The sequence below is a fragment of the Vombatus ursinus genome, unplaced genomic scaffold, assembly GCF_900497805.2.
Source record: "Vombatus ursinus unplaced genomic scaffold, bare-nosed wombat genome assembly UNPS02014779.1, whole genome shotgun sequence".
In the NCBI taxonomy this organism is placed as follows: domain Eukaryota; kingdom Metazoa; phylum Chordata; class Mammalia; order Diprotodontia; family Vombatidae; genus Vombatus; species Vombatus ursinus.
In genome coordinates, this window is record NW_020954557.1 from 44,198,626 (window position 1) to 44,221,761 (window position 23,136).

Here is a 23,136-nt window from a genome sequence, read left to right on the forward strand (position 1 = left end):
CCATAGTACCACACCAACCACAGTATTATGCCTCCCAACTCTTCTCACCTCTCAAAAGATTTTATCCTATTATTGGCCATCACATTTCAGAAGTTTTGATTTCCTGGATTGAGTCCTAAATTAAAGGCAGCTCTAGCCTTTGGAATTGGGCATTTAATCTGAAAATTTCTCACTCTTCCTTGGTAACTTACACGTTGATTTCCTCAACAAAGTTCGGTTAATGTATCAAAGCAATCCTCTCCCATTTCACTGACATAATGACATTAGGTAAGTTATAAGCTAACAAAACCCTTACTAACATACCTTTAGTCCCAGAGAGTTAATTTCATCTTGTGGCTCACAGTTTATTTGTTCCAACCCTTTGGATTCTATTTTCATCAAATAAAGCAGCCATTTGCCATTGCTAATTTCTTTGGGCCACTGAATGTTTAGAGATGCTGTGCCAAGATTTTTAAGAGGTTTACCTAAATTAATTACCTGTTGGAAAATAATAATGCATATGTTATCTCAAAGTAAATTCTCTTAATGCAAATTTACAGCAGCAGTTACCTCTCATAAGCAGCTGGAAAAATGTCAAGAGTATTTGATGCAAAAACTGAATGAGAGCATAGAGAGGCGTTGGAAGCACAGATTCTGGGGCCGTGTTTGCTCATGGAGAGGACAAGGGCAAAGCACACTGGTCTCCTGATCCGTGTCTATGTAATCAGGTCATCACCATTAACTTCAAATGTAAAGATACCCATTGGAATCTCCTTGTGTTGCTGCTCCCATGGGTCAGGAATGACACCTCTATGACAGACAAGGCATGTCATAGCAGGCTTTTACTGTATGTAATTGCTATATTTCTGAGCTCAGTATTTTTAGTCACAGGAAAGAGAAATCTATATATGATTTTACAGCAAGATTCAATGTCATATGGATAAAGTCAAGCAGATATTCAAACAATGTAATCATCTGCTGTGTAGCTAGTCCCCAGGGAATTTTTCATCACTTCAATGTTGTTGTTCAACACACCTCCAAGCCTCCTTTCCCACTATGGTCAGTATGTTTTACAAAATATAAACCCAGTTTTACATTCCTTAAGTAAAACAAAACTAGGAAGGTAAACCTGTTGAGAGAAACAGAGATATTACCTTCCAAAACCAACATGCATACATATATACATACATACATACATATATATATACACACACACACACATACATATTTTAGATTTTCATTAGTACAAGTAATTACAAGGTGCCAAGTTGCCTCAGTTCCTCAACTGTACAATGAGCTGGAGAAGAAAATGGCAAATCACTCCAATATCTTTGCCAAGAAACCCCCAAATGTCTGACAAAGGGTCAGACATGATTGAAACACTGAATAACAAAGAATAAATGAATATAGTGCCTACCATGCACCAAACACTATGCTAAGTGCTTTACAAATATTATCTCATTTGATCCTCATACCAATTCTGTGAATAGGTCTATTATTATCCCCATTTTGCAATTCAGGAAACTGAGGCAAACAGAGAATATAAAACGTTAGAGGTTGGATTTGAACTTAAGTTTTCCTGAGCCCAAGTCTTGCACTGCACCCTTGGCTGTGTAGAGTATAGGATAAGTACAATGTAAAATAAGGATAGCAAGGTCAGACTGTGGGGGCCCTCAAATGCTAGGCTAAGGAGTCTGGAGCTTATTTGGTAGACAATGGGGAGACAAGTAAAAAAATGAAATGATTTATATGAACACCATATCTTACACACATTTGCTCCAACTCACCCTGAATTCGTATTCTATTAAGTTTCCAATTTCATCTTCAGATTTCATAGCTCGCTCACCAACAACAGTACCTCCAAAGTACACCTGGGAAGGTTTAGCAACTCTGTTAAATTAAAAAACACTGGGTTTCAGTAAAGATTGTAAATGGTTCTTTCAAACATTGATTTGTTATGCTAAATACAAACACTTACCCAGAGACCGACAAAAGCAGTTCAATAACCACTTTAGCTTTAGCTGTAATTGAAGCCAAATTATCTTGATTGCTTGTTCTGAAGTGAAAAGGAAACAATGAGGTTTTATTTTAACAGTTTTTTCATTATAATTACACTTCTTTCATGAGTCAGATCACAGGCAATTCATAGAGACCTACACATTCATGGTACAAGGCTAAATGATGAGATTGAGGAAAAAGAACTCTTACGTTTCCAACTTCAGATTCACGTCCAGGTCTGTGGTATCAAAGGTGACTTCTGTTGTACTTAATATCAAATAAAAAGTAACCTAAAAAAGAGAAACACAAGTGTATGTCAATTAACGTGAATCTAATCCTATCAAAATCTTAACAACATTTTAAAATAATAAAATGAAAAAAAGTTAGCACCCACACTGGAATTTCTCTTAAAGGGGTTTCCAAGTTCACAGTCTACTTGGGAACCATTTACATTGGCTGCACAACTCAATTGTTTTTCCTATGAAAGAAAAAAAAGTTAGGTCAAAATGTCAAATGCTGAAGATTTATGTGTGCATATGAAATACACACATCCACTTTCTTCCTCCCTTTTTGTCTTTCTTTAAGGACACTCACAGGATAAGCCCTCAGCTCTCTGTATGCAGAATAAGTTAAGGTATCAGGAAAAGTTGCAATGAGTTTCGCTTCATGGGCATCATCCCCATCTTTTGTAGGATTCCTGGGATTGGAAGGGCTATTTGTCACTGTTATTTCTAAAGCAATATCCTTCTGGTCTTTGAGAACAAGCTCTGGGACGCCATTGTGACTATAAAAAGACAGAGACAACAGAATCATTCTCAAGACACTTGAAATTCTTCCTCATCAAATGGCCCTTGTCAAATGATAGCAGTTTATGCTAATGCTACAAAAGAGATTCTTACATTGGTAAATAAGAAAATTTGTCTTGGTTGCCGTCTCGCGTACAAAATCTGTACTCTAATTTCAGATTGCTATTACAGATGTTATCATTTCCGCATCCCTCTTTTAAGAACTGGACCTAGAGAAAAACCAGAAATGAGTGTAAGTTAATATCAATCAGGAAAATATAGACAGAAGGCTAAGTAAATCAATGACTTTTTCTATAATATCTACATTCTAGCATGACAACTGCCACCTTTGGAGAAACCCCAAGCATGCAAGCCCTTTGTGACATATCCAATTCCCACTTGGGTCTGAAAGGATGTGGTAAATAACATTTTAATAACTTTTTCCCAATCAATCACATAAGAATAAATCATGGCTAAAGTTGTCTTGTGGCATAGTGGATAGAGTGCCAGGTCTGGTGTCAGGAAGACTCATCTTCCTGAGTTCATATCTGACCTCACACACTTACTAGCTGTGTGACCCTGGGCAAGTCACTTAACCCCGTTTGCCTCAGTTTCCTTGCATATAAAATGAGCTGGAGAAGGAAATGGCAAACCACTCCAGTATCTTTGCCAAGAAAAACCCAAATGTGCTCAGACACGACTGAAAACAATTTAACAACAACAACAACCACAAAAATGTTTTCTTCCTCTTTGTCTCACCCCACTACACTGAGGCTTCTGCCAGAAGGCAAGAATGTGCTAAAAAAGAGCTTATAAAGATGACAAAAAACATCCATTTCAATAATAGTCCAAGGAGTTTATGAGCCAGTGTTATACACTATGGCATTTTACAAAATTTAGATTTAACCTGCCTCTGGTTTCAAAAAATCTTACACCTTTTACTATTCACTCTTACAGAGTGTCCTCCGACAATCCACCAAGACCAGCAGAGATCACAGGGGGGGCTATGTAGCATGAACGTAAGCTGACCTCCTGACAGCAAGAGAGGAGTGTAGTCATTAATAAGTGATTCCTCTCCTCTCTAAATCAGTACACTACCCATTTCTACCCCTCCCTCCCCACCCCCAGTACAGCATCTCTAACAATTCAGACGGTAACTTTCTCCAATTCTAAGATACTATAACTGAGTGTCTAATGCTGTCCATTTCATCTTGCTGACCACAGCTTAAAGTAATCACTTCCTTTTCCGAGTAAGACTTGCCCCTTGATTATAAAAACCAGACCAGCCAAGAGCAGTTTTATGACTTTTCAAAGGTAGAAAAGGTCTTCAGGATGAGAACACTGTGACAGGAGAAATGTATGATATACTGCATAGAAATACGAAACTCAGGCTGATTATCATATGAAAAAATTGCTATAGAAAAAATAATTTCAGCCTATAGACTACTCATAATCAGCTATATGCCTTCCTAATTTTTGGGGGGAGGAGGAAAAAAAAATCATCATTTCACTGATGTCAAACAAGAGTATATGCATGGAAATATATGTACGTGTATGCATGTGTGTGTATACATATATATGTATATGTGCATGTATATTCAAATACACTGATGTGTATATCAATATTTATACCTATATCTATATCTATGATCCCCGATAGTCTCTAGATTACTACAGATCAGAGTGAATAGTAAATGTGTCAGCTGCTAGAGTAAATGTATATATGTAACATGTACATATATTAACATACATATGCACATGGCTTGTGCCTGAGAGATCAATGAGATGGTGATTTTTCCAAACTACTAAAAAATGTAGGCACTTATTTATACTGTATAAAGAGATTATCTTTTTCTATCATTATTTCCTTAGATTATAATTGACTGAGTTTAACATGTAATATATACTGAACATGTAACACATGCATGTTACAATACAAGTTTACACAAAGGAGCATCCTCTCAATCTAATCCTGTGTTCTAATTATCCCCCTGCAAAGACATTTTACTAGATTGTTTAGCACTGTAGGGAAAAAAAATCTCTGACGTGATGGGGAGTCAGGCAAATTTACCTCTGAGGTTACTGTTTTGGGTTCATTTGAATTCAAAATTGGAAGAAGTTCTGGAAGTGAATTTGCTCGCCTCCGTGAACTTGGTTCTTGGATTTCCACTGAAGCTGTTATGGGAATGGGACGTAGTTTATCTCTGATGTTCTCCTGGAAAATATAACCACCTAATAAGGCTACTTACTACATGGAAATAGTAACATTCTGACACATTTCTGAAGAACAATTTATTTTGAATTTAAGAATACTACTTTCCTACTTTTAAAAATCTGTACACACCACTATAAAACCCCTCTTAAATTAAATAAGAATCATACTCATGCAGTGCCTTACCCCTCCCTCCTTCATCTCTTAATCCCTTACCTGCAGCCAAAGTGTTCTCTCCATGCACATTTTTTGTTTCTGTCCTTTCAGAGTCAAGGCATGGGAAGACTTAGGTTCAGAAGCTTGATTTGGAAAATGAACTCTTGATGATAAGCCGGATTTCCTCCTCTGACTTTCAGCTTCAAGTGTGCCCACAATTGCTAAGGAAAATTCAACAAGTAAACAGACACGATGAAGTATATACTTTTATTAACTCAAAGTATATTCCTCTGAGAGCATATTTTGAGTTCTTTTAAAATCCTTTTTTTTAAACTTTAGTAGAAAAATATTTTTCCATTTACCAAGAGAGAAAATCTGGTGGCTAACCTGTCACTCAATGAGGAAATGTGATTTCCCCACCCTTTTCCTATTTCCTATTAACAATTTATTTATACATTCAAAATCCAATGATTTACATAAATTAATTCCAACTCAAGCCACCTGAGGGTGCTCAAGAACAACCCAAAATTCCACAGCACTACATTTTCTGTTAGTTTATGGCTAACATGATTACAGCAAATCATAGAATTCTAGGGCTAAAGTGGGGGGGGGGGGGTCCAAAGTTCTCTTCAATAAGTAGAACTATCCCACTGTCTTCAGGCAGGTGAATATCTAAAGCTATCAAGTAGGTAGTTGTCTTAAAAAAAAAAAAGATTAAAAACAAGACAAAAGAAAACCACTACAGTGATGCTGGTTGCATCTCCTCACAAATTTTACAGTTACAAAGTAGTCTTTTGATGACGGAATTGACTTCTAAGAAGAACTGAAAGTCGGTTGTTGTGGGGTCCTTTTGTCAATGTAACGTTCATATAATGATGAAAAGCCGCTATCGCCAAGTTTCCTACCCACGGTAATTCTGAGTTAGATATTAATGTTACAAATCAATATTTGCTCATCTCTGTTTATGTAGCCTCTAAAATACAGAATCACAAAGCCAGAGCTAGAAAAGTCTTCAGAGTTCACCCAGTCCAACCCTGCTCATTTTTTTTAAGGCAATTAGGATTAAGTGACTTGCTCAGGGTCACACAGCTAGTAAATGTTAAGTGTTTGGTCTGAGGCTGCATTTGAACTCAGGTCCTCCTGACTTCAGGGCTGGTGCTCTATCTACTGTGCCACCTAGCTACCCCTAACCCCCCTCATTTTACAGCTGATAAAACTGCAGTCCAATTTGAAGACTGTGACTTGCCCAAGGTCATGTAGATAACAAGTATCAGGCATGGGCTTTGAACTCAGACTGCCTCCTTACATGATTCGGATGGTTGGAGTAGCATTTACATATGACTTTAGGATGTATTTCCCACCCACCATACCCCCAAAACAGCAGATTTGCTCTATTGTGTTTCTTTGACTACTATAAATTAGATTGGATTCACTCAATACATGTCAACTAACCAGAAAGAGGAACAGTTCAGAGGTAAGCTAGGTTTAATAATATTATTATTAATATTAGTTATTATTGCTATTGGCACTAATAATACGAATTCAATCACTTCAGTTTAAAGAATCTGAAATCCGAGAAAGTAAAGTAATTTGCCCAGGTTACACCATGAATCAGAGACAGAGAAGGAGGTTTTGAGGGGGGAGGAAGAGGAATGACCTTTCCGCCCAATTGTTCTCATAGGGTCATAAAATCACAGATTTTATGGAAGAGACATCAGAAGCTATTTTTCCTAACCCCCTAATTTTACAGATGAAAAACTGAGGACCAGAGAGGTTAAATAATTTGCCCAAATCAGAGAATGCCAAGCATCACAGGGGGTGGGATTTTAAACCTCAGTCCAATGACTCCAGTCAATGCTCTTTCTACCATATCACAGGTTAAAGACAGTCGTGATAACTAGTTCTATGTATTAAAACACACATATGAATATACACATACACACACACAAATTCCACAGCTATGTGGCTCTCTCCTTGTAACTGATACTATTTCTATACAGATAGGCAAGACCAAAATTTAGAGACACTGACATATTGTTTCAACAGTAGGCATCTGTGTCCATCTGAAGAATTCCTAAATGTCAGAGCTGCCAAATGGAATGCTCCCCATTTTAAGGCCCTCCACAATCTTGACATTATCCATTTATCAGTGACCTGCAAACATTAAAATGAACTAGATGAAGGCTTGTATGCTGAGTGCCCCTCAAAGCAAAAAGTCAAGAAGGGTTTGGGTGCATTAAAACCATTTATGTACCAAATTCTACTTTAACACTTACCAACCCTCCAGACAGTTCACATCATCATAAAATATTTTCCAACTGCATGTGAACTGACCTTTTGAGAGCAAGCCAAGTAGAAGATTCATTAAAACTAAATAATGAGCATCTGTATAAGTGGATTACTACATTTAAGGCCTGTGCAATAACAAGTAGCCACACACTAGTTCATTTTTTTTTTAAATATAGGAAGGGGCAATTAAATGTATTAATTTTTATAGCTTTGCAAACATTTTTCTAATTGACTTGCAATTTTTTTAATGCTATGGAATTGCCATGAATAGTAGGTAATCTCTGAATATCCCCTGAAAAAAGGTTAACACATGCACATATCTCCAAATACAATACACACAGATAAAAGTAAATATCCACATTGCAGGCATTTGATAAATATTTGATTGAGAGACTTATCACAAGTGCAAGGTTCTGTACATAATTCATAAAATATGGTGAAAACCTACCATACTTTATTCTTCCAAAGATTAAAAAATAGTTCATTTCCAGGGAGATCAGTGCTTTGAAGAATAGATCTCCTTTTTACACAAAATGTGATTTGAAAATTTCTCACTAGAATTTTAACAAAATTTAACAGGATTTCTCCTCACAGGATCATTAGTTTAGAACAAGGAGGGATCTTTGAGATTATCTGGTCCAACACCCCCTACAGATGATGAGGAAATGTCTCCCACCCAAGATCACACAGGTAGTCAATGACAGAGCTGGAATTCAAAACCTAATCCTTGGATTCCAAACCAAGTGTTCTTTCTGCCTCCTAATGCTAGCCATGGAATAGTTTCTTTGGTTTTTTTTTTGAGTGGAGTGGCTAATTTACCCCCAAAGAACAGCAGAGGATCTGTGATTTTTCAAATAAGGAAGTACAAAGTATTATTGCATTTAAGTAAAAAAAAAATCCCAACTACACTTGGGTACATTGCAGACTGTTCCTTGTATATGTGAGCTCAAGTTCTGGCTAGCAGGCTGAGAGAACACTGTGCAGTGTTAAGGAGAGTATTACAAATAAGATGAAAGTCACGTCGGTATATTCTCTTTGCACAAAGTCGCAGTGCACCTGCACCTGCAATACCAAATGCAAGATTCAAAGGATAATGAGAAAGGCTTAATGGAGCTGGAGATAATTCAGAGAAAGGCAGGTGACTTTCAAGGCGAATGGGAAAAGGCTCAAGGGAATGAACAAGAAGCCAAGCAAGGCTGACCAATATCTTCACATGTTGTCTTCCCCTATTAGCATGCAAACCTCTTGAGGGCAGGGACTGTTTCTTTTTTTGTCCTTGTTTCCCCACCACCCATCACTGTGCCCAGCACATAGTAGGTACTTCATAAGTACTTGTAGATTGACTCATTAATTCATCTGTATGGCTAGAGGGTAAGAGGGAACATATGATCAAAGTGTATGTAATCTGGGACTATTCACATTAAGCAAACACAAATTTCACAAAAATCTAGAATGTACCAAACAAAGGACATCCCTTGCAGTTTGAGAGGGGGTAAATTTGAGGGAAAAGGGCGGGTGGATGAAGGGTACTATTTTACACAATGGCCAGTAAATTCATCGAAATAATTATCCTCCCCACTCCCATCTCCAAAAGTAGTACAAGCTAAAAAATATAAGTGGATTTAGATAAATTAATGGAGGGGAGGTACACAATAGGACTTGGTCAGGAAAACTAGAATATCCTATAGGTAACCTATATCTATATCTATAACCTATATCTATATCTAACCTATATCTAACCATTTTGACAGTGATGTGTTAGAGAACAATCATGTCCCTAGTACCTCTATCAAGAGAAAAAGAACTAATCTTAAGTTGGACTCAGTACAAAAATCTTATAGTCTTATCATCTCACCTTGGAGGTTCAAATACCCATTTAATTTGGCTTTAAACTCCTACAAATTTGCCTCAACTATGGAACTAACCAATGAGGTCACTCGCTGGGAAGTCTCATAACAGATGCCCTATTACCACAAACATCTGTCTTTGCCTTTTGTGTTTCAAACAAAAAAGAGGTGTGCCACCTTATTAAATCATGCACCAAATTTGGTAACTTAATGTACCACAAAAAAGGAAAACTTCCATCCTATCATAAATTCTTGTAACATTTTATGGGCAAAAATTTACCATTAAGGCTGTTAAACATTTGTGGAAGAAATCAACTTAGGTTGTTCAAGGAGATAGGACATCTGCCCTTTTAATGGATGAGCAAGGAAAAGAATCAATACTGTTTGTGTCCTTCAGGCCACAAAAGAGTGTGGGGTGACAGAAGGTGCCAGATAAGTAACCCAGTGTTGTAAGGGGTAGAGCCAGAAGGAGGGTGGACTTGGTGAATCTACCATCCTCTAGCCAGCTCCATAGAACATTTTTTTAAACTAGTAACAAACCCAAAGCCAGCATTTCCACACGCTAATTTTAAGAAAAGTCTTCACTTGGCTGCCATGAAACTAGGAACAAGGTTACAGGAACAGTTATTCTCCAAAGTATCCTGGTATAAAATGATTTTCTTTGGAGAATCTACAGTGAAGGTTTTCTCTATTATTTGATTCTGGGATGTGCACTGTTATATTTTTAATATATTATTAAATATATTATCATATAGATATATTTATATATAAATACATTATATTTTTATATATAAATAAATATATTAAATATAAAATATATTTTTAAAGAAGGAAGAGGAACTAGGTATACTTATATTATAATAATAATAACCATAATATTTATACAGTGCTTTAAAAGTTTATAAAATGATATAATATATGTAAAGCACTTTATTGTCACAATAACCCTGGGAGGCGGGTGCTATTATTCCCATTTTATGTATGAAGAAATTGAGGCCTACAGAAGTTACTTGCCTAGGGTCACATAGCTAAAAGTGTCTGAGGCAGGATTTGAATTCAAGTCCTCCTGATGCCAAATCCTATGCTTTACCTTACTATGCCATTTTCCTGTCTCTAATAAAGAGCACTTTATTCCTGAGATTTTTTTTGTTTGCCACAGTTCTATTTTTTTTGGAATTTTTGAAGACCTTTCAACTTGGAAGAAATTTCTTTAAAAATCTTTAAAAATATATTCAAAGAATATATACATATATACAGTCTCAGGTACTTACATATTGCAGGATTGTAATTACTGGGCTTGGCAGTGTATTCAAAACAGGCCTTAACCTTCAGGCTGTATGAAATCAAGCAGACAATTCTTAAATTATGCCTTATCATGGTGGGATAAACCAATTAAAAACTTTAGTTTTCACATATCCCCAAATTACTTTTTTTTTTCCAAAAAAAGGATGACTCATTAAGACTGTTTAGAAAAAGAAGAATAGTTAGCACTTACATAACTTTGAAGTTTACAAAACACCTCATGAATATTAGCTCATTTTATCCTTACAATAGCCCTGAAGGTAGGTCATATTATTATACCTATTTTACAGCTGAGGAAACTGAGGGAAATAGAGGTTAAGTGATTTGCCCAGGGTCACAGAGCTAATAAGTGTCTGAGGCAGGATTTGAACTTAGGTCTTCCTGGCTCTAGGCCCAGGGCTCTCTATCCATGGTACCACCCAGCTGCCTCTAAAACTCTGAGAAGCCGAGACTATTACTATCTTCATTTTACAGTTGAGGAAAGTCAGGCAAAAAAGGATTAAGGCATTTTCCCAGGACCACACAGCTATTAAGTGTATGAGGCAAGATTTGAACTCAGGTCTATCCTGGCTCCAGGTCCAGGACTCTATCCAAGGATAACATAATGTTTCTTCTTTCCATGCCCCAGCACATATTGCTTGTGGAATTTTGAGAAATGTTGTCATTGCAGTATCCAAGTATTGCAAATAAAGGGAATCAAAATTCACAGGAATTTTGTACACACACACACACACACACACACACACACACACACACACACAAATCCAAGGTCAGTCTGACAGACAGACTGATCATTCCCAATGTAGGAAGAAGCAGACAGAGGCAAGTCCAAAGCACACAACTACAGATCTCACCATATTCCACTCGGTGCATCGCAGTTCATTTTCTGTCTTAGGTCAATTCTGTTCGGTGTTGCTGTGATTGTTTTCACAATATTGATCACAGGTCGAGATCTGGAAGGGCGGAAGAAATAAGAGAACCCATTTAGAATTCAGTTGGCCTCCCCCTCTGAACTTTCTCCTCAAACGGCCTTGCTGTGTGGAAGGTCAGGCAAACACCACAGAGCAGAGATGTTTGGAATCCCAGGACTTGGAACCTGAAGAGACCTTAAAGGTCATGGAACCCACTTCCTACATTTTACAGGTGAAGATACTGAGGCCCAGGCAGGCTAAGTGACTTATCCTGAATCACCCAAGTACTAAGTAGAAGAGCCAGATCTTGAACTCAGGTCTTCTGACTCCAAATCTAGTTTTCTTTTTATTGTACAAAAAAGTTAGTAAAGGATAGCCTGGGGCCAAAAAAACAAGTGTGATCTGGATGCGGCCCACAGGCTATGGTTTCCTGATTTCTTCCATGCTGCCTCTTTCTGTCCAATGGATCAATAATGTGTTGAAGTGTTAAAGGCAATTTAAGCTGAAAGTAACTGATAATAGGGAATTTTAGCTTCAAGGATTTAATTTCTTGAAAAAGAGCAAATCATTTTAACAGCTGTTCTTCCTGAGCTCTGATATCACACAGGGTGGATGCCCACTCTGTACTGATTAATCAATATTTTCCTGTTTTCCCCCTTTTTAAGACATAAACAGATGTCCATGTTTCTCTTTTTTTTCTGCTTAGCACAATTTTTTATTCCTCTGCCCTTTCTGTTCCTCCAGAGGAAGACTGGAATCCATGTCACGAGAAGGGACCTACAATTAGCACAGCAGGAAAGACAACACAGCTGAGCCATGGAGATGACGAGGGAACAGGTGCGTCACCGTGACAGCCGAGCACACCAGCCTGAAGATGATGTCCTGAGGTGTGGGTGGCTGTTTGCTCTCCCAGACTACAGAACTATTCTTTCTCTTCATCACTGCTGGTGTCTGCCACTCACCACCCCCGAGGCCACTTCTAATCACGGCCACTGCCATTACTTCCCTCCTCCCCTCCATTCTTCTCTTTTTTGTCCTCTCTCTCTCTTCTCCAGATGTGTTCCTTAGTTGCCAAGTGCTCAGGGAGGGGCTGCTTCTACTGGTGTGTGTGTGTGTGTGTGTGTGTGTGTGTGTGTGTGTGCGCGCACCCACTTCCAAGTCTAAAGCCATTCTGGAAGCTGAGAATTATGGGGAAGCTATTTTCTGTATAGCAAGGTTTTCCACTACATTTCTTTAAAAATATTCTTTAATTCAGAAAATGTATTTTTTTAAGTGTTCTTTCCCTCAATTAATCTAAAATGACTCAGGTTTTACTACAGACCTCTACTAAAGCACTACTCTGACACCTGAGCATGGTAAGGAGCTGACCTTGGGTTCTCACAGGCTAGGTAGGTAGAGTACACTCTGCCATGCTTCAGATAGAGGCTAGGTAACTGTCCAACAACAGGCATTGACAAAGTACCTCCTATATGCCAGGCACTATGTTAAGTTCTGAGGATACAAAGGGAGGTAAAAACACATTCTCTGCCCTCAAGGAGCTTCCATTCTAACGGAAGAGATTATGGACATATAAGATGTACACAGTGGAAATGCAAGGTACTCTCAGAGAGAAGACACTAGCACTTGAGGGAGAAGGGGAAGAAGAGGGGTATGGGACTAGGAAAGGTATTTCACAAAAAGCAGAACCAGAGCTCAGTCTTTTAGTAAGTTAGGGAAGCCCAAAGGCAGAGGCAAGGAGAGAAAGAGCATTCCAGGCATGGGGGAAAGCCAGTAAGAAGATGTTAAGAGTCAGGAGACAGAATGCTACGTGGGACAGCAAGGCCAGTGTCACTGGAATGCAGGGTATGTGTAAAGGAGGGAGAAAGCGGACAGAGCATAAAAAGCCTGAAAGGTAGCAGAGGGGCAGGTTAGGATGGGATGTCCAAGTCAATGTAAGACTTCATATTTGATCACATTAACTGATTCTTGTCTAACGATCAGCCTAGCCAGCGGTGGGGGCCCTGTGGCACTTGCTAAATCCCCTTAAAAAAGATTGGTTCTGTAAAACTTGGACTCAGTCAAAAGGCTGCACCCGAGGCCCTTAGAAGGCCACATGAGGCCTCGAGGCTGCAGGTTCCCCAGGGAATTTGTTCTGTGAAGTTTGGATTCAGTCAAAGGGCCTCACTTGAGGACCTAGAGGGCCAATTGTGGCCTCGAGGCTACAGGTTCCCCACCCCTGTAGGCTCATTTACTAGGCTTGGTCACAGCAGTTCTCTATGAGGGGTTCTTAACCTGGGGATCTATGGACAGATTTTGGGAAGTTCATGAACTTGAATGGGGAAAAAAAGGTGTCTTTATTTTTGTTGTTTTGTTGCTGTTGTTCAGTCGTTTTTCAGTTGTGTCCAACTTTTCATGACACTATTCGGGTTTTTCTTGGCAAAAATACTGAGTGGTTTGCCATTTCCTTCTCCATCTCATTTTATAGAGGAGGAAACTGAGGCGAACAGGGTTAAGTGACGTGCCAGGAACACATAGCTAGCTAAGTGTCTGAGGCCAGATTTGATCTCAGAAGATGAGCCTTCCTGACTTCAGGTCTAGTACTCTATCAACTGCACCTCCAACTGACATTTGGTATTTTCTTCAATTATTGAATTCTGAGAAGGGGTCAATTGGCTTCGCCAGACTACCAAAGGGGTCTATGACATGCAAAAAAAGCTTATGAACTTATGGTTCTACTAATTTACAAATGGACTGTGAGCTCATCCATGGAGTGTTTCCATGCTAATGAAATAGCTTACTTAAGTACTGCAATAGTTATTGTATTAGAAAATTGTTTTTTGGTTTTTCTTTAAAACCTAAATATCTCTCAAAGCCAAAAATATCTTCAAAATTCATTAAAAAAAAAAACAATATTTGCATTTGCAGCACAGACACCAAGTTTTTGAAATTTCAATCTAAATTACCATTTTAAATGTCATTAAAAATGTCAATCTGTATGATTAATTAAAGACACATATGTACCTGAAAATCGACACCGCATCTGAGAGTGAACCAACGGCAACATCAGGATAGGAATTTTTATCAAGGTCCATATTTCCAGCAATTGAGTAGCCAAAGTATCGAGATTTACCCTCAAGAACCTAAAATGAGAAGGTAAACAGAATATTAGATTATTCAAATGAACTTTTTAGCCATGCTTTGAAAAAGAAATACAAAATTTCTTTTGGTACATGTTCCTTTAAAGTTCATCTACAAGCATCCCCAATTTATACTCCCAAAGTTCAAGTATTTTAGTTCATCCAAGGCTTCCAATTTATGTTGCGTCTACACAGGAGAAGTGTGTAATTATCTGATTAGCTTGTTCCATGTACAAAGCTAATCTGGATAATTCAATTTTTTTAAAAAGCTCTCATTTTCCTTAATAGCAGTTTTGAGGGCTTGAATCATCCAGGTAATTGCAATAATTCTCCACTTCATTCCACCTTGGTGGATACAAGCCGAAATCTGCATTTAGCATGGCTGTAGAAGGAAATTCAGGTTCAGAGGGTTATTTTATAAAATACAGAAAGACTGTATAGTCAAAACTATTCCTCATTTGGGATTATTTTGATCTCCAGATGTTTATTTATAATATTTTAAAATTAAAATAAATAGGTCATGGAATTTGTCTCCAGAAGCAAATTTCCCAGATGTTTCCCAATGCTAAAGATTAAAAAAAAAATTCAATTTGGACCTAAGAATTTTATATTGTGGCACAAAACCAAATTTGAAATAAATGGTCAATGATATTGAATCACCTGTGTGGGCTTGGTATTAATTCCACTTGGAGAACCATGATAGATAAAAACCTTCCCCAAATCATCGTAAGGTGCTCCAACTGCAATATCTGTTGAAGACATAACAGTTTGACAGGTATTTACATTTCCAAAAGTCACAAACAAGCATTTTTATAAGATTTTAGACATACTAATTACTGGAAGTCATTTTAACATTTAGACCATCAACATTTTGTCATCCATTGTCTCACCTGGGTATCCATCTTGATTAACATCACCGATGTTTTCCACTGCAATGCCAAACATAGAATCTTTGGTTCCATTAAGGCGAATTGGCTTGACATTATTCCATTTGCCTTGCTGATTAATGTAGACATACACAGCACCCCCAACTTCTCCATCTCTATCAAAATACTGTGGTGCTCCAATAACAATATCTTGCCAGCTTTAAATACAATAAAGGGAAGAATTGTATACAATTAGGTCAAAATGCTTGAGTTTAGGGGTATAAGGCTCCTACCCATATTGCTGAAATCTATAGTTGGTTTGTCATCATCAGCACACAGGTGAGTTCAAAATCACTCTAGTCACCAAATTAAATACAGAAGACTATATCTGGAAGAAATGGTGTGTCAAAGAAGTACTTTTGGTTCAGGGGAAGCAGGAAATCATCCTGTTTTGGTGCATACCTAAGAATCTGGTCCATTCTTGAGATATCTGAAAAGGTATATACTGAATAGGACAGGAAATTTTGGTCCTAGGTTAACACTCACACTGAGTCCCTTCATGGTATCGCAATCCATACGGGAGAGGATTTAGGAGTCTTGGTTTGATCAAAATCCCCTAAGAATTACACCCCAACTCCTAAGAAGGATGTAAATGCTAACCAGACTACATATTTTCCTTTCGAAGTGTTTAATATCCCTAGTTCTTATCATTTACTTTTTCTTTTACTTAGGTACCAGGAATATGTGGATAGGGAGAGGATGGAAAGGCTAGGAGAAGGTGGTGATAGTGGAAATTCCAATGCCATAAGTTTTTCCTATAATAGAGAATTGATGTGATGATGTGATAGGTGTGTATCTCCATTTTGCTTTCCTAGGTTTTTCACTGGACTGAGGCCTAGATATAACCTACCATCTTGGGAGACTCTGAGTGAATCAATCAATCAACAAGTGCCTGCTATATGCCAGAATACAATGAACGAAACAACTCCTGCTTACAAGAAGCTTCCATTCTTGGGGCAGCTAGGTGGTGCAGTGGATTCAAATCTGGTCTCAGACCAAACACTTGACACTTACTAGCTGTGTGACCCTGGGCAAGTCACTTAACCCCAAATGCCTAAAAATAAAAATAAAATTAAAAAAAAGAAGCTTCCATTCTAAAAAGCAAGACAAAGACATGTCTAAAGTATATACATGATAAATATAAATTGTTGTTTAGCTGTTTCAATCGTGTCCAATTCTTTGTGACCCCCATTTGGGGTTTTCTTTGCAAAGACATTGGAGTGGTTTGCCCTTTCCTTCTCCAGATCATTTTACAGATGAGGAAACTGAGGCAAAAAGGTTGAAGTGACTTGCCCAAGGTCACATAGTTAGTAAGTGTCTGAGGAAGATGATGAGTCCTCCTGACTCCAGATCCAGCACTTTATCCACTGCACCACCTGGCTGCCCCATAAACACAAACAAAAATTGTTAGATACAAGGTAATTTGGGAGGGAAGGCACTAGCATTAGACACTAGGGTGACTGAGGGGAAAGATCCAAAAAGGCTTTATGTAGAAGGTAGTACTTGGGCTATGTACTGAAAGAAGGCTTCTATGAGGTGAAGATGAGGAAACGCATTATTATGAGGAAAGGCCTGAATATGGGAAACTGATGGAGAACTCCATCAGAGGAAAGTCAGGGGAGAGGATGGGGCTGGATAGAAATGTATCTGAGAGTCATCTGCATAAGAGCGCATGAGGTTTCCAAGAGAGGCAGTATAGAGGGAGAAGAGAAGAAGGACAGGGAACAGAACCCTGGAGATGTGAGATGGAGAATAACGTGTAAGGAAGAGAAGAGCCAATGCTAAACTATAGAGCCCAAGAAGGAAAGGAATATTCAATGAGGTTGGAAAGATTGGTTACAGCTAAAATCAAGGGCTTTATGAACCAAACAGAAGAGTTTTTATTTTATCCCTGAGGCAAGAGGCAGCGGCTGGGGTTAAGTGAATAGAAAAATGACATGGTTAGACTGTGTTAAAGGAAAATCACTTTGACAGCTATATATAAGACTGACTGGAGTTGTGAAAGGCTTGAGCTAGAGAGATCATTCAAGAGGTTGTTGTACTAACCCAGGTGAGAGATGATGAGGGCCCAGATGTATATGTATATGTATATATGTATATATACACATATCGGTGAGTTATCTGCATATAAATGATAGTTATATCCACGGGAAGTGATGAGGTTACCAAGAGAAGCTGTATAGAGGAAGAAGGTAAAAAAATAGAACCTTGGAGTATATCCACAATTCAGGAACCTGATACAGATGATGAGCCAGAAAAATTGTGGTATGGACACCCAGAGTGGGCACAGTATACAGAAGGAAAGTGTGGTCAATAGGGTGAAATGCAGCAGAGTTTGAGAAGGATGAGGTCTGAATAGACAATAGGAGTTGGCAATTAAAAGAGCATTGGCAACTTTGGAGAAAAACATTTCGGTTGCAAGATAAGGTTAGAAGCCAGACTGCAAAGCTTTGCAAAGTGAGTGCCAGGTGTTCAGCAAATGCTTAATCAATGTCTTTTGATTTGAATTTTTTTAAAATTGTATTTTAGCACTGTGACAGACTTAGAGGATTCAGAGAGATATATGACACATTCCTTGTCCTCCAGGGATCAAACATCCAGTTGATGAGATAGTCAATATTCATAGAAAGATAAATATAATAACAAACCTTTTTTCTTTTTCTTTTTGTAAACAATATTTTATTTTTTCCAATTACATGTAAAGATAGTTTTCAACATTCATGTTTTGTAAGATTTTGAGTTCCAAATTTTTCTCCCTCTCTTCTCCCCTCCCCAAGACAGCAAGCAATCTGACACAGGTTATACATATGAATCATGTAAACATATTTCCACATTAGTCATGTTGTGAAAAAAGAAACAGAACAAAAGGGAAAAGCCACAAAAAACCCCCCAAAAAAAGGTGAAAATAGTACGCTTCGTTCTGCATTCAGACTTCACGGTTCTTTCTCTGGATGTGGACAGCATGAGTCTTTTGGAATTGTCATGGATCATAACAAACCTTTTCATATAATTACAATGTACATGGCACTGTACTAGGCACTCAGAATATACAAAAATCACACAGTCTCTACCCTTAAGGAACTAAGATGCCCTGAAACTGAATTCATTATCTTTCTCCCAAAGCCTCTATTTCTGTCAAAGGCAACACCATCCTTCTAGCCGTCTAGGTTAGTAACCCCAGCATTATCCTCAACACCTCACTCGCCGTCATCCCACATATCCAATAAACTGCCAACTCTTGCCATTTCTAGCTTTATAACACCTCATGTATCTGATTCCTTCTCTCCACTCACATAGCTACCACTTCAGTTCAGGACCTCATCGCTTCTCACCTGAATTATTGTACTAGCCTCCTAACTGGTTTGCCGGCTTTAAGTTTCCCACAACTCCAATCCACTCTTTACTGCTAAAGTACAGTTATCCTTTGCACATCTCGACTTTCCCCATTGTGGTTTTGATATGTCACAGGCTGGCATAAAAAATTAAATGGGAATTTTTTGGGAGTTTTATGAAAGCAGCAGATGATATGTGAAGGCCAGCAGTACAGAAAAAATTTAGAAACTCAAAAATGCATGAAATATACGTATAGTATTGTATAATATCAACACTCCATAAAAGAAAAAGAGAAACAAAAAAATTCAGATTTCTCTGGTACGAAGGGAGGGCCAAAAATGTTTACATGAATTTTCCACATCGCAGGGCCACACCGTTTCCCTAATCTCCAAGATGCGGAAGAGATAACTGTTAATTACGGACCATGACACTCTCCCACTCACCATCCACACACTTCCTTCCTACTGCCTCTAGGATAAAATAGAAACATGTTCACAACTTGGCCCAACATATTTCCAACCTCAGTAAACATTCTGCTCCTTCCTGACCTCTGAAATCCAGCCAGATTAGTCCTCTCTCTCTCTCTCCCTCACACATGACTCTCCATCTCCCTGGCTGTCTTCCACGCTTGGAACACACTCCTTCAGCTCCACCATATAGAAGGGGCCCCCTTTTCTTTCAAGGCCCAGCTCAAGCACTACAGACTTTCCTGATCCCTCCCTGCCCTGTCCCCCTCCCCAACTGCTAGGTGGCCTCCCTCCCAAACTACCTTTTATTTAAATACTTTGTGTTTATTCTCCTTATATTTATCCTGCATGTGCTCACATATGTATACATGTTCTTATGTACCCCATGCTGTAAGTGAGCACTGTTTCATTCTCTGTAATAATTGTATCCCCAATGCTTAGCACTGTGCCAGGAACACATTAGGCACTCAACAAATACTTGTTGATTTTTAATGATGGATTACATTCTATGGAGGGGATGAGACACATGTACAGATAGGTAAATGTGAAGTCATTTAAGACGGGTGAGAGCATTCCAAACTGCTTGGGATTGGTTTTCTGTAGGAGGTAGCATCTAAATCAAGTCTTGAAGAGAGAGAAGATTCAAGGATTCTGAGTGGAAGAAGGGCATTCCAAGTGTGGAGGGCACACTGGGCTGAAGCCCAGAGACGACAAGAGATGGAATAAAAAGTTCATAAAACAAATCCATCCTCCACTCAGCTGCCTAAGTGATTTTCTTAAACTATAGGTCTGATCACCTCACCCCCTTCCCAATTTAATAGACTCCAATTGCTCCCCATTACTACCAGAATCAAATATCAAATCCTCTCTTCGGTATTTAAAGCTTTTTCACATTGTTACCCGTTTCTACCTTTTAAGCCTTCTTATACTTTGCCCTTAAAGCATTCTCTATCTTTTATGTACATAGTTATTAACATGTTGTCTTCCCAGTTAGAATGGGAACTGATTGAGGCTAGGGACCTTTTTAATTTTTGTTGTAATTTTGTTGTTATGCCGGATATAGAGTAGTAAGACCTGAGTTCAGATCTGGCTCCAGACATTTACTAGCTGTATGACCCTAGGCAAGTCACTTAATTGTGTTTGCCTTGGTTTCCTCATCTATAAAATGAGCTGGGGAAGGAAATGGCAAACTACTCCAGTATCTTTGCCAAGAAAACTCCAAATGGGAGTCGTGAAGAGTTGAACATGACTGAAACAACTCAACAACAACAACAAAATGCTTGTTGATGTCTAAGGTGGAAGAGTAATATGAAATAAAGTTAGAAAAGAAGGTTCAGCACCATGTTATGCCAGGCTGAGGAATTTTTATCGAATCCAAGAGTTATTTAAAGCTTTTATACATGGGAGTATCATGGTTAGGCTCGTGTTTTAAGAAGTTTATTTTTGCAGTTGTGTGAAGAGTGACTTAAGAGGAGAGAGATCAAGGATACCAATTAGGAAGTTATTATAATAGTACGGGCATAATGTGAGAGAGGCTTGAACAAGGGTGGTAGTCTTGTTAAATAGAGAGAAGGGGATGGATGTGGAATATGTGATAAGACTGACAGAACTTGGCAAATGATTGAATACGTGGGGTAAAGAAGAATCAAGGATGAACCTGGATGCCCGATAGGATGGTGGTAATTTCAACAAAAAAAGGAGAGTCTAAAAGGGGGATGGACGGATTTTTAGATATAAGGGTAGATAATGAGTTCTATTTTGGACATGTGAAATTTGAGATGCCAACAGTACACATAGCAGCATAAGATAAATAGTAATCCTAGTTGCCATACACTAAGGAATACAGATCACTACTGAGGCTGGCTTAAGCCAAAAGCAAGTTCAAGATAGTTGTACACTGGAATGGAGTTCTCATTATGGATGAAGGTCTACATTTAAGGTGGCCTGAGTGCTGAAAGCCTGAACACTAGCCTTCCTTTCTCCATTCCAAACCTTCCTTTCTCCAGAATATTCTGGGATATTCCAGCCACTTCTAACAAACAACCAACCCAGTGTCAGAATATCTGCAAAGGCTGACATGTTGAGTTGCTTTGTTGTTTTTTAATTTACTTTTTTTTAATCAAGGAGCACAGGGGTCTAATATCTCAAGGTCATTAGAAAATTAGGCAGGCCTAAAACATGAGGTCAGTCAGTATTTAATATAAAAACCGTATTGTAAAACACAGACAAATGTGATGATGCTCACATGATAACTGTGATATAAAATTAGGAATAAAACAGTCCTATTGAGAAATCCTCACCCATCTTTGTTGAGGTCCACTACTGCTACATCATAGCCAAATGAAGAGGCCAGTCCTTCTCCTTCAAACAGATGCTCAGTAAAAAGATGTGCAGATTTCATGTCTCTCTTTAGGAGAACCACAGCTCCACTATGGTTGGCTCTTGGCGCACCAGACACAAAAGTGATCTCATCTTTAGAGACAATACTTTTTCCTGAGTCCAGTGAAAAACCTAGGAAAGCAAGACAGAGACACACAACATCACAACAACTTTCTATTACAGGAAAGGCTTATGTCACTGGTGTTTCCACTATCACCACCTCCTCCCTGCCCCACCCCAAACCCCACCCACTTTGTCTGGTAAATGGACTATGGAGCCAACAGGTTTGGAATCCTAGTAAAAGAAAAAAATAAATGATAAGAACTATCAGTGCTTTCTAGGCATATTAAAGACTTCAAAAAGAAAATATCTACTCTGGTTTCCATTTACATAGCATGAAGCATTTACACAGTTTATAAATGTAACTAAGTTCATTTTAATGATGATAATTGGTATAAGTGCAACACTTGGGTTGATATGCTATAATGAGAGCCAAACATAATAGCGGACATCTTGTTGTACACACACAGAGGGCATGATTTGACTTTCAGCAGAGCTGAATCCATGCAGTAAGTTGGGTTTTACCATTCCACATTGTATAATGCAACGATTAAGTTTTGATACGTTGATAAATCTTCTATAGTCAATCTATTCTGTAATTAATCAAAAGAGAAATCTTTAATATACAATAGACAGCACATAGATGTTTCAAAGAGATTTGGTTCGTGGTCATGGACATGCAAAAAAAAGGCATGATGTAATGCTGATGAGGTTATGTAATATTTGAGAAGTTGCAAGATGGAAAATGCTATCCACTTCCAGAGAAAGAACTATGGAGTCTGAATGCAGATGGAAGCATACTGTTTTCACTTTCCTTTTCCTTTTTTGTGGCTTTTCCTCTTTGTTTTGATTTTTCTTTCAAAACATGACTAAGGTGGAAATATATTTAACATGATTGCACATACATAACCTATATCAGATTGCTTGCTGTCTATGGAAGGGGAGAAGAGGGAGAAAAATTTGAAACTCAAAATATTATAAAAATGAATGTTGAAAAATTATCTTTACACGTAATTGGAAAAAATAAAGTACTATCTAAAAAAATAAAATATAATATTAAAAAATTTTGAGAAATTGGTATCAACCACAGAGTTGTAATTGAATAAGTTGTAATTTCTCATTGAAATTTTCAGAAGACACACCTAACAGGGATTGCACCTAATTATTTCAGATTGTTTACTAGAACCTATTAGTAGAATACAAGTACTAAAACATATATGTATATACGTACACACATTTGTATATGTATATGTCTACACAGATGTGTGTGTATATATACATATACATATATATGTGCATGTGTGTGTGTGTGTGTGTGTAGGGAAGAGGGTTATTGAGTAGGGTGTGTAACCTGGTCAGATCTGAGGCATAAACGC

The 23,136-nt window shown here is 38.1% G+C and overlaps 1 protein-coding gene across 2 annotated transcripts in view; it reads right to left on the reverse strand.

Moving 5' to 3' along the window:
- Positions 1-23,136, reverse strand: part of ITGA6 (integrin subunit alpha 6) — a 103,304-nt gene that overhangs the window by 12,050 nt on the left and 68,118 nt on the right. For both annotated transcript variants that reach the window (XM_027865918.1, XM_027865919.1), the window contains exons 6-20: positions 21,622-21,832; positions 15,486-15,679; positions 15,256-15,344; positions 14,480-14,598; positions 11,423-11,521; positions 10,538-10,599; positions 5,191-5,351; positions 4,834-4,977; positions 2,877-2,992; positions 2,572-2,761; positions 2,372-2,455; positions 2,188-2,267; positions 1,958-2,035; positions 1,767-1,869; positions 304-477 (exon numbers count right to left, since the gene is read on the reverse strand). In XM_027865918.1, the coding sequence (XP_027721719.1) occupies positions 304-477; positions 1,767-1,869; positions 1,958-2,035; positions 2,188-2,267; positions 2,372-2,455; positions 2,572-2,761; positions 2,877-2,992; positions 4,834-4,977; positions 5,191-5,351; positions 10,538-10,599; positions 11,423-11,521; positions 14,480-14,598; positions 15,256-15,344; positions 15,486-15,679; positions 21,622-21,832 (1,904 nt within the window). The remainder of the gene's footprint in view (positions 1-303; positions 478-1,766; positions 1,870-1,957; positions 2,036-2,187; positions 2,268-2,371; positions 2,456-2,571; positions 2,762-2,876; positions 2,993-4,833; positions 4,978-5,190; positions 5,352-10,537; positions 10,600-11,422; positions 11,522-14,479; positions 14,599-15,255; positions 15,345-15,485; positions 15,680-21,621; positions 21,833-23,136) is intronic.